Source organism: Marmota monax, unplaced genomic scaffold (genome assembly GCF_021218885.2).
Source record: "Marmota monax isolate L192 unplaced genomic scaffold, Marmota_monax_Labrador192_F-V1.1 WCK01_AAM20220418_F8-fsc00771, whole genome shotgun sequence".
Lineage (NCBI taxonomy): Eukaryota > Metazoa > Chordata > Mammalia > Rodentia > Sciuridae > Marmota > Marmota monax.
Genome location: NW_026694960.1, coordinates 12,159 through 24,574, shown reverse-complemented (window position 1 = coordinate 24,574; position 12,416 = coordinate 12,159). Strand labels below are relative to the sequence as shown.

The window sequence follows — 12,416 nt, the reverse complement described above, 5'->3', positions numbered from 1 at the left end:
AGGGAAGGACAAGAAGCACAACAGGGATTCAATCCTAAATCCACAACATGATATCACACCCTACACTACTATTAAACTGTGCTTCAGCACAGAGTTGCCTGGAACCTTGAATATAAAGTGTCTTTTATCACCTTTTTTTTCTGGACTAATAGAAGAAAGAGAAAAATAAGCTCCTCTACCCTGCCCCCACCCAATATGCTGAGCACAGGGGCCATGGCTAAAGGGGAAATACATGGGCTGTGTTCCAGCTGCAAACAGGGACAGTCTGTCTGTTCCTGGAGGCACTGCATTACAATCACCTAAGGTGTGAAGGCTTTTCACTTCAACTGGGCACCACCTAAGTGGAGCTGTTACAGAGTGAACATCACAAGGAATAAAATGGCAGATGGAAGAACAGAATCCAACCCTGAGATTCTTTTAAAATATCAAGCACAGAGAGATTCCATACTTCACTGAAGGCCCCAAGAAAGAGGCTGGCAGGGAGAATCTGTCTTCCTTCGGTACACCAGACTCACTGGAGGCTTGTCTGCAATTCTGACATGGTGACTCCACCCGACCTCGGCAGTCAATACCACAAAGGTGGCTTAGCTGTCCCTAGGCCTCCCTGCTTGGCTGCTCTCTGTCTGCGTGGTGAACTCCCTTAGCTGAATATCACACCCACCCTGCAGGCACTTAGGCTACAAGAGTTTACATCCACAAAGGGCTTCCCTAACACACTTCCCTGATTTGGGGGGGTGGGGGGGGGAGATCCGAGCTCAATGCAGCTCTTCCTAGATGTGGGAAGAGCAATGGAAAAAGGTCCAACATTGGGCAAGGAATCAGAGAAGTCCTATTCTGCTAGAACAAAGGAAGATAAATCTTTTGAAGATACCAAAACCCCCGTGTTATGGGGGTAACTGACTTAGGAATGTATAAGAGCTGAAAGCTAAGTCAAAAAATAGAAAAAGTTTGCTATACTCAGGGAAGTCCAGAAAATCTCATTAGAGATTAGAACTATCATTAGATTGCCAGAACTATCAGAACTATCTAATAATCCTTAGATTAGTAGAAATATCATTTACCTCCAATATTGGAGGGAAGGCAAGGACCAAAATAAGAAGATGAATTAGAAATCTACTGAAGAGTTAGAACCACAGTCTCTCCTGGGTTCCCTCACACAGATAAGTGAAGGGGCTTCTTTTCTGGAATCAATGAGACAGGTCTCTGGACTTAGGTCAGCAGATTCATTCAATTCTTTGGTCCTAGACTGAAAACAGGTCAGTCAAGGGAGCTCCCCAAGCCTCGCTTCAGAAGGAACAAATAAGGATTCTCAGAGTCATGGAGAAGAAACCTGAGGCATGGGTTCCTCCTCCATATAACTGGGCAGCTGAGCATCTGTCCATGAATCAAAGCACCCACTCATAAAGACTCACAGGATAAAAGACTTCCAACTTCCCACAGGGAGCTGTGGGCCTCAACTCTCTGGGCCCTATCCTTGCCCACTGCAGAGCATGTTCCTCCCAGGGCTCCCAGGTACCTTGCAGCCTGCATGGGAACCAATAGGTTCCTCCAGGCCCCCAGACTAACAACAGAACAGTACAGATTCACCCCTTGGATCATGACAAGGGGCACTGATAGAAGATACATCCTCCACTCCCACCTGTTCCTCAAGTCTGTCCTGAGGATCAGGAGTTCCCGCCACAAGTCAAACCCACACTGGAGCCCCCCACACACACACACACACACAGCTTCACTGAGTTCCATGCAATGCAGCCCAGCAGGATCCCTCCTTCCTGCCCCCTCCCCCAGCTCTCCCACCCTCCTTCAAACACACAAGTGTTTGCCATAGGTCTGCTTTCCAGGTAAGCCAGACACAAACAAGCAGAAAAGTTTAAAATTGGAGAGAATAAACTATGCATGAAAAGTTTTTTTTTTTTTTTAAGTCTCTTCAGCTGAGATAAAAGGGGCTATTATATCTACAGAAAAAGAATATCATGCCACTAAAAAAAAAAAAAAAAAGAATATTTCCTTCTGGTGTCAAAAATGGGTTAGTTAGCATGGGTTCATTGGCTGTAACAAATGTACCACTCTGGTTTCAAATTTTCCATAGTGGGGGATATCACAGGAGGTCGGGCAATTGTACTGTGAACTTAAAATGGCTCTGAACTAAAGTCTATTAAGAAAAAAGAAAAAAAAAAGATCCTTGAAAATTAAAAATGTCAACAGAAACTTAAAATAAATTGGAAGGTTAAAAAGATCAAATTAAGGATATAATCCAAAACCTAAAACAATACAATCAATATAGAATAGAAGATTAAAAAAAAAAAAAAGTAAGAGATCCAATGTAGGAGGCTAACAACTTCCATTTTAGAAAAAAAAAAAGAGAGAGAAAATGGAAGAAAATAAATTAAAGATTTTATTCAAAAACATGTTCAAGCCCAGAAAGAGGGCTGGTGATGTTGCTCAGCAGTATAATGCTTTCCCAGCTTACATGAGGCCCTGGGTTGGATCCCCAGCAAAACAAAACAAACAAACAAACAACAACAACAACAAAAAAAAAAAAACAGAAAGATTTGAGTTTCCAACTTGAAAGGAACCTCAACATGCTACATAATATATCCAGACCCAACAAGACACCTCTTCAAGGACTTCAGAATACACACACAGAAAGAATACCCTAGAAGCTTCTACCATGACAAAACGAAAGGAAACCAAAGCCAAAGCCAAAAAATAGAAAGAAACACTTTGGTATTCTTTCATACTCAGAATCAAGAACCAAATGAACTTTATTCTCAACCCCACAACCCCATACTGCCTAAAGACAGTAGGTGTCCTTCAAAATTTTTGAGGGAAAACTGTCCTGTTTAGAAATTTATAAAATCATAAACTGTGGAATTAGAATTAAGAACATTTTCAGACATGCTCGGTCTCAAAAAATTTACATCCCATGTATTTCCAAATTTTGGGAATAAACCAAGAAAGAGCAAGTCATGAAATCTAAGAGAAAAGCAAAGGGCATTTCCAGGATGATGGAGATGAAAGATTCCAAGATGACAGCTGTGCAGGGCGCCTTCAGAGTGACCGTTCCAAAGGGCACCTGGAAGACTGCTTGCAAAGATAAAACCAGCAGATTACCTAATGCTTCTGAGATTCATATAACTGTGTAAGTTTGAGGGGAGTGGAGTAAGTAAAAACATCTAAGCAGAAACAACTCCAGGATAAAACAAAATAATGTATAAAGAAAAAAAAGTTTCACTATATACTATATGGCTCAAATATGAGCAGCATTTAGGGTACTGTCCCCACTCTGCATAATGATCTTGATAAACTTACTAAGGAGGACAGGAGGAGTAAGCACAGAATATGGCAAAAGGGTGAAACCTCAAAGAAGTATGTGAAAAACTGGGCTCTACTAGGGCAGTGGAACAGGGATAAATGGAAAGAAATTGTAATATATTATTCAGACCTCTATTTAGAAATATGAAGGTAAACATGGGGGAAAAACATCCTGATAATCCTGCTTATTTCTGGGGAATTAGGTGACTCTCTAAACTATGTCCCTCCATCATTGATTAAACTGAAAGAAAAAAAAAAAAGAAAAACAGTTCAAGAGTCAAGGAATTACAAAGCCAGGTACCCCTCCAGATGAACACAGTAGAGACACTCATGTGGTAGGGACAGTGTCTCAGCAGAGGGCCACAACAGGGGTATTTTTCTGCATCCCCTCCCTCACAGCCTGCAGGCCTCAGAGTGCAGGGTAGGGCGGGCATTCAAGGCCTGCAGTTGGGGATGACCCAAGAAGGAAGCAAGGAGCTCCTCTTTTTGCTTTATTCCCTCCTCCTAGACTCCCCCATCCCAATAAGGAGATGCAGGCCATGGCGCATAATGTTCTCATATCTCTAGGAACATCCTGGAGCAGTTTCTGTGAGACCCACACAATTTTCATTGGAAGAGAACAGGCAGCTCCCTAGAAATGGCAATGTGGAGGCTCTCAGGGAACACACCACAGCCTGTGCTGGGCCAGGTGACGCTGCCAGGGTGGAAAGGAGAGCAGCAGCCTCTGCCTGAAGCCAACCCATTCAGGACAATCAGAGGGTCACTGAACTCACCTAGTTCTACCTTCTTCCCAACACAAAGACCTTCTAAAGAGAGCTCTCTCAAGCAGAGGCCCAGACTCAAGGAAGGGTTTGTGCTCAGGCACAAGGGTACTATACAAACATTTAAATTTAAAAGTCATTCAATTCACAGCAATTTTTCATCATTTTAAATTTCCTGTGGTAGGGAATCCTAAAGTTATTGCTCTGGGTAGTATTCTTTTTCTAAAATGCCTGGTATCAGAGTGTTTTAGATTTTGATTTTGTTTTTCAGATTTTGGAATATTTGAACATGTATGAGGTATCTTGGGGAGGGAATCCAATTCCAACACAAAATTCATTTATATTTCATATATACTGTATATACATGGCCTAAAGATAATTAAATATGATATTTTTACTAATTCTGTGCATGAAACAAAGTTTCATGATGTAGAATTTTCCACTTACGGTATCAATTTGCCACCCTAAAAGTTTCAGGTTTGGGGACATTTTGGAATTCTGGTTTCCAGATTAGAGATGGTCAACCTGTGTTAGATTTGTGATAGTATTAAGGTTTTTATATTAAAAGGATTTCAGGTTGGAGTGCCTACACAACATACACTGAGCTCTTTCCATGCCATGTGCTTTAGTAGCCCATGTTAGTTGGTGAGATGGCAGCTGCTTATGCCTAGGACCATTTAACTGGCTCAAACGCTGCTAAGACTTCAGGGAGGAGTGGGCTGCCCACCAGTACAGCCCTTGGATGGGGTTCAAAGGCACTCCCAAAGGCATGGTCAGCATATCCAGGATGAGTGGCTCATGTTCATCTCATTCCAACCTCAGGGGCCCAAACACAAATGTCATAGGCTCCACAACGGATCTCTCTGTTCACCCAAAACTGCAGCCAGCTGAGCTTGTGCCTTTCAGGGGTCTTTGCATCTTTTGCTGCAGGTCACAGGGAACCAATTTTTGATACCTGCTATACACTATTATCTGTATCAAATGGTTTTCAGAAAAGTGAAGTCTATGGTCCTTCACCTCTCTTTGATCTTAGCATCCTACCTGTGAGGAGTTCAAACTGCCATGCGAAACATAGTCAATAAAAAGATTCTTAACAGTGACAGTGGCCCACAGAACATTCAGATCAATTCAACAAGGTTTTGCACAATGAATGTGTGCAAAGCACAGCAAGACAGAAATACGAAGAGCAGGGTCCCCTTTCTAGCAGACCTTAGAAATGAAGAGAAAGGAAGCAATCAAACATACAAACTACTCTGAGACTGACTGCACAGTACTGAGACACATCACCATGAAAGTCAGCATGTGTCATGCACTGCTCCTATCATTCACACAAACCTAATGTCATTCTACTTTCATGTCAACACTTAGAGATGAACCATCTTATAATTGTTGTTCTATGAAAGAAGTTAATTAACTTTTTCAGGCTCACAAAACTTGTAAATGGTAAAACCAACAGTTCAATTGACGCAATAAGCCTCATAGAATGGTTAGTGTGAGCCGCTACCTTGGTCTAACAAAGCAAAGAGGGAGCAATATGATGGGAAAGGCAACCTGCTCCCAAATGCAGTACCTATCTCCATTGCCCTGGTAAATGTTAACAATAAAAACTGGGGTTGTTGCTCAGTGGTAGAGCACTTATTTGGCATGTGTGAAGCACTGGGTTTGATTCTCAGCACCACATATCAATAAATGAATAAAATAAAGGTCCATCAACAATTAAAAATGCATATTTTTTTAAAAGAAAAAAGTCTATTGTGTTGCTGGACCCAGCCTAAGTAAAAAGCTCTTTGAATTTAAGATCTGCTCAAGGAAAATCCATATATAAAGCAGATGATTGAAAAATATTAATATTCTAAAATAGGAAGAAGGGAAATCTTCTTATTGTCTATATGCCAAAAACAGAAACCAGCACCACTCATTTCTACCTCTGAGATGAGTTTTGATAACCCTAAGAAATGGTTTTTGTTGCTGACTTCTCAAAGGACAATCACACCATTTTTCATCCCATTATTAAAGAACTTGTCAGTCTGCCTTTACATGATTGAGCAGATGGTTTTACCCTTCCCCCTGCTTTTATGTACCCAGAGTGAACAGGTCCTGGTATCACTAGGAGGGTAGACAAAAGCCTCCCAAAGACAAGTGGCAGGAAAGGTTGCATCTCAGAGTCTGTGAGGGCAGCTAAACGTCAGGATTTCCAACCAGAAGGGAAAACAAAGAAAGCCCCCTAAAAGTGCACTGCTCAAATAATATTAACACAAATTCAGTACCATCCAGTGCTTAAATAGATCAGGGCAGTCATACACCCATTACTGTGCACACCCTGAAGAACACACCTCAAATCCCAAAGCACCTGTTTGCCAAGCCCCGCCACATAGTTTGACCAACCTAATTTCTTCCATAATCTCCCATATTTCTGAACTGAATTTTATTAGAAAATAACAAGAACAACATCAAAACTTGTGGAATGCAGCTAAAGCAGTGCCTAGAGGGTAACTTCTAGCTTTAAATGCTTACATTCAAAAAGAAAGGTCTAGATTCAGTCCCAAGATTCACCTTAAGAAATGCTTAACAATCCAAGAAATTCTAAGATTCTTAAAGATGCCACTAAAGGCACAATAGATTCCTTTGTTGAAGTAGTAAGTAGTTTGTTTTCTATACATTGTAAAGTTTACGACCCAGCCAAATCATCAAAATTAAAAACAAGTAAGAAGGAAATAAATTTCCATAGATAAGCAAAAAAATAAGATAGATTTAAAAAAAAATCTCCACTAACAGAAAAAGTTCATTTAAATTTTGAACCTACGACTGAGTACTTAAATCAAAGACAAGGCAAATATTTTCTCCTCACAAGCCCATGCAACTCCACATTACTTTAACAAAGGGATTATGCAGTCAACATGCAAATGCACATGTTTCTCTCCTATGAAACAGGACCAAAATCCCCTGCAGTTTGCTCTGAGTTCTGTCAGGTTAGCAACATAATTCCACTTACAATCTCAAATAAATGCTACTATTCTGTAGGCTCTTCTTCCCCTGTAGTTAAAAGTTGGACAGAATTCCAAAGAAATAAGTTCCTTAACTTATGCCACTTTAAAGCATTCATTTTTGTCAGCTGTTCCAACCAAAAAAAATCTGCAGCTCCAAGATGAAGATAGATTTCTTTGTTCACTCAGGAGTTTGAGTTCCATACATTTTAAAGTCTCTGACCCAGCTAAGTCATCAAAATCAAGAGTTCTGAGCCAGCACTTAGATTCTAACTTTACTCTTTTCTCCTGCTGGAGACTGACAAGACACAGACCCTGTCACTAAAAGTGAGCCAGGGCTACCCTGGGTTCCATTCCTGGCAGTGGGCAGCATACAAAGCCCGGGACAGTTAGCTGCCATGAACTTGCTCAGCTCCAGTTTCCTGGTCCACAAATGAAAACCATTTTAACCAATTCAACACTGCTCCAAAAGCCAAGCAGACCACAGATGACATGCAACAGGTGACTTTGGGGGTACTCAGATTTTCTATCTTAATTACCGTAAACATAACTACCATATCAAACTTATGACTTCATGGACATCAAAGTTTCTTCCCAAAACAAATGTGAGTTCAAGTATAAAAAATAAATATCGATAATGGTTTCACCAATATGGCATTAATCTTGAAGGCTGGGAGTCACCAGATTAAGTAACATCATGCCACAGCCTCTTATTGTCCAGCTGTGTGAGTGGCAGGGTGTACTTCCTCCATGCCATTTCTCCTTCAGCAGTGGATGTACTTTTGCACAAGCATAAAACACAGGACTAAAAAGAATCCAAAGCTTAGGCTCTAGTGATAGTTCTATCTTTTGCCAGCCGGAACGACCTAAGGCGTGCCAATTAACCTCATGAGCCTCGGTTTCCAGACCTGTAAAATGGGGATCAGGGGGACTATACAGTGGATTAAAAGCAACAAGGCTTTTGATAGTGTCTTGTAAACTGTGAAATGCTACCAAAGTATCAGTGGCTACACTTCTCAGTTACTGCAATGCCTGCTGGGCATGTAACTCTGTCTGTCCTTAAATTCCCTTCCTGTAATCTGGGGATTGGCCTGTGCAGCCCTCCTCTTTCAAGTGCTCCCAGTAAAACTCAAATATTATGTGCAGGAATCCTGGAGAATTGATTTTTAACAGAAAAACCTGGACATCAGCAATCATTCCTGGTGAAAAAAAGTTTGAATTCAGGACTTTTACTTCGAAAAATACTTTCCTAATAGACACTTCATCATTACCTTAGTCAGAACCCACTCTGCTGTAAAAATCTAGATTCTACCTCTCTGTTCTCCTGGAAAGAGGAGCTCTAGGTCAACTCTTGTTAAAATATTACCATCATTGTGCTATAAACCCTAGTCTATGCCTGTTGCTGCGCTAACAACATGTGTTCTTAGTAAAACAGAGAGAAACGTTAAATAGAACACCATTTCTTGAAACTCAGGGGCTCCAAACAGCTGAATCAGCATTTTGTGAAACAAAGTCTTCTGGGCCTGGCCTTTTAAACAGCAGCAAAGAGAAAGTTGTGCAATAACGCAAATTTACTCACGAGCGCTACTTGTTTGGGTCTTTTCTTTGAATCTCTTGAATGAAACCTTTTTCAAGAAAACATTCTTTCAAAAGCATCCTAAAGATCAAGGCCCCTGTAAAATCACCTGTGGCTCCCCTACTTTACCACAACATTTTATCAAACCAAACAATAAGAAGTTGGCCTTTCTTCCAATCCCAAGAAAATTCACAATAAAACACAATAAAAAGCCACACCTCCCCCCAGGGATCGAGAGCGCAGCGGGGAGAGCCCGGCGGGGCGCCCCGCCGCCTCGCCAGCGTACCCGAAGTCCCCGACCCGCCTCACAGTACCGCCCGCCACGGGCCTAGGGTGCAGAAGCCCCCGGCCATGAGGCGACGCCCTTCCGTCCTTTGCGCCTCAGCGGGGCCCGCCGTCCCTGGCCGCAGCCGGCTAGAGCGCAGACAATGACGGCGGGGACCCGCCCGGTCCGCCCGGCCCCGCGGCGGCGCGGACCACAAAGTAACTTGCTGGCGCGCTCCCCGCCCAACTCCGTACCTGCCGCGGCGCCGCTCCTCGCCGCCTCCGCGTGGCCGCCAGCGACACTCAGTGCAGCAGGCGGTGGGCACAGAGTCCCCTCGGGGCGAGGACGGCGTGCAGGACTGTCCCGGGCGCCCCGCACTGCAGCCTCCGCCCAGGGGCTGCGTGGAAACTTTGGGCTCCGGCGGGTCTCCGAGCGCCAAGATCGCCCACCCTCTCAACAGCAGCTCCCTTCCCTTCCTGCCTCCTCGGGGCCTCCCCACCCCCTCGAAGGGCTTTAAACTCGCCCGGCCCCGCCCGCGGCTCCTCCCTCGCTGGCGGCCGACGAGCGGTCTGGGCGGCGGCGGCGGCGGGAGGAGCCGCGGCCTGGGCGCAGGGCGTGGCGCGGGGCGCGCGGGCCCAGCCGCCTCGGGGGCCTGACGCGCCGGGAGCCTTCTGCCCCGGGCCAGCGCACGGGAACACCTCCTGCTGGCCCCCGGGATCCCTGGACACCGAACCGCGACAGCCGAGCAGCCGACAAATCGGACCCGTCCCGAAAGGCATTTTGTAAACGAATTGTTTGAAACTCAAAAAGTGTTAACTGTACAATTCAAATCTTAAACTTTAACCGGGACAAAACGAAGAACGAACTGCGGCTGGCGGTCCCTGGCCCGGTGAAAGGCAACCTGGGTTTACTCACAGGCGGCCAAGTCTAGGGCCTCGCTTCTCCGAGCCTCAGTTTCTTCGTCTGTGTGTGTGAGTATTGGAAGGCGGGTGTAGAGAAGCCCTTCTTTTTTCCTTAATGCTGCCTCGAAGTTGGGGAATAAAGCCCGCCTGAGAAGTGATGTCCCGGGATTCAAAGAGGTCATACCGGGAACATAAATTGACTGCTCGACGGATTCCGGAATTAATGAAAATCACTGCCATAAATGATTCTTAATGTCTCTATTGTGTCAAAGTTGTAATACAGATAGTGTGACTTTGAGTGTGTCTCTTTCTGGGTCTTGAAGTTATAAAAACACCTACTGCAATAAATTACTTTCAGTGAGCAAACACTTTGTGCAAAACATTCAAGAATGCTCGTTTTTAACCCTCACTCTGGTCCTCTTAGGTGATTCCTAGGAAATACCCACTGTACAGAGCCGGAAAATGAATCTCCAAGTGATTTCTGAAGGTCAAGTAGCTGGTAAGTTCAGGGCAAGAATTGAAAACCATTCATTGTCCCAAACCCCTTTTTAGGCACTTTTTTTTTGTTTTAAACTCTTGTTTCCAGCATAGTTGTTCTCACCTTAGACCGTTGTAATCAACGAAAGGTCAACCTTTTCTATAACTGAAACGGGCCTCTCCAAAATTTCTGTCCTTTGGTCCAAGTTCAGGATCCCAGAAGATAAAAATCAAGAGAGAATAATGTGAAGAAAGGAGCACAAAGGACTCTTATTGTAGATAAAGAACACAAAAGAAAATTAAAGAGAAAACTATTTGAGCCAACTTTGGGCAAGTTTATAAGCTTTGAACATTGTAGCTATGCAAGACGTGCTCTGATCAGAAATCCATGCCTGTTCCAGACAGAAAGCCTGACAGGTCATGGGACTTTTATAGATGTTTGAAAATTTCTACATACTTGGACATGGTATTTTTTTCAGAGCCATTTGTGGATAAGTTCCACATTCCATGGCCCCTTACTCCTCGGCACATTGGTGTTTTTTTCTACCAGTAGGGAGATTATCTTACACAGCCACAATGCAGTTACCAAATTCATGAATTTATGTTGATAAGATACATCATGTATCTAATCTAGGTCTATATTCCAGTTTTGCCAGTTGATCTGATATACTTTATAGTATTTTTTTTCCTCTTGATTGTAAGATCTTTTCTAGGGCCAGACATTGCATTTAATTGTCTCAAATTGTGTGAGTTTTTAGATATCACTACCAACTGAAATAAGGTGGAAATAAGTTTCAAGTGTTCTCATCCTGGCATTGATTCCTAGAATTCCTGGGACAGGCCCTCATTCCCACATTTCCTGGCTCACTGAGGACTTCGGTGAGCAGGACCCACTCACTACTACTTTCTGATAAAAGTTCATGAACTTGCCACTCTGGAGTTGTAGAAGCTGCAACTGGCTCCATTCTGTGATCCTGGCTGAGTTAATCCTGTGACAGACTACCTTAGTAATTTCCTATCCCCCAAACTACAAATATCCCTACCTATATGCTTCCTCACAGGAGGATAGCAGCCGGGCAATATAGAAATGATCCTGGAGAACTCTACCTCCTCAGGCAAGACAGTGTGCCTTTATAGTTTCAAGCACCTCACCAAGGGGAAATTTATGAGCTGGATTTAGATCTCAGGACAAGAAACAGGATTCCATGATAGTGAAGAATTCAATTATCCAAATATGAGCTAGAAGATTCGTTCAGCTGAAAGTAGACAATCTGATAGACTCTAATTTTTTAATTAGTAATGAATTGATTAACATTTGTCTCCCCAGTTGGCTGTAAGCATGGTGATAGTGGTAACCATGTGCCCTTCACTAGTGTCCTTCTGGTAGTGGGGAGTCCCTAGCACAGAGAGGGCATTAAGTGGAACAAGTTATGTTGAAAAATAGTTATCATGCAAATGAATTTATCAGTAGTGTAAATGAATGGAATAATGGAATGATTCACTGTGAGCCTAAGGCGCCATCTCAAACATTGCCAGTAGCCTTGGCAAAGAGAACGAGAATATGGTGAGTGGCATCCTGATGGCTGCTAGATGCTCTGACCAGCTGTGGTCCTCACTTCTCTCATTTGGTCACAGCTGTCCCTCAGCCCAGCCCCCATCGCACATGGTGCATGCATATGTTGCCTGGAAGGCAGAGCTGGAAACCAGTTATAATCTGTACAAAAGACTACCCACCAGCTCACCTATGTGGGGCAGGGAGAGATCTGCAATCATAAGACAATCATAGTGCCTACCCCAAGACCAGGAGGAACCTATACACATTGCAAATCCCCATGCTTATCTAAGTCCTACAGCATCCATAGCTTGTGAGTTAATCTTCATTTTTTAACAGACTCCAGAACCATCTACATGTGCACCAGTATTCCAAATACTTCAGCTCCTCAAACCCTCTAAACCAAAGTCATAGGCTGCCTCTGGAGTCCAGATGTGAGGAGACTCGTCACATTCAAGGACTTTCCAGTGATGGTAATGCCCCCATGGAGTCCTGGAACATCAAACATGGTAAGTAAAGCAAAAAAGGAACTAAAGAAAGGCACTTAGGTCCAGAAAGAGGCATGCACTTTAGACCAAAGCCTG

The 12,416-nt window shown here is 43.5% G+C and overlaps 1 protein-coding gene across 1 annotated transcript in view; it reads right to left on the bottom strand.

The window, feature by feature from the left end:
• Positions 1-9,985, bottom strand: part of LOC131423535 (MAP7 domain-containing protein 1-like) — a 116,321-nt gene extending 106,336 nt beyond the window's left edge. Inside the window, exons 1-2 of the mRNA XM_058573644.1 lie at positions 9,817-9,985; positions 9,156-9,702 (exon numbers count right to left, since the gene is read on the bottom strand). Coding sequence (XP_058429627.1) covers positions 9,156-9,702; positions 9,817-9,985 — 716 coding nt within the window. The remainder of the gene's footprint in view (positions 1-9,155; positions 9,703-9,816) is intronic.
• Between the last annotated feature and the right edge of the window lie 2,431 nt (positions 9,986-12,416).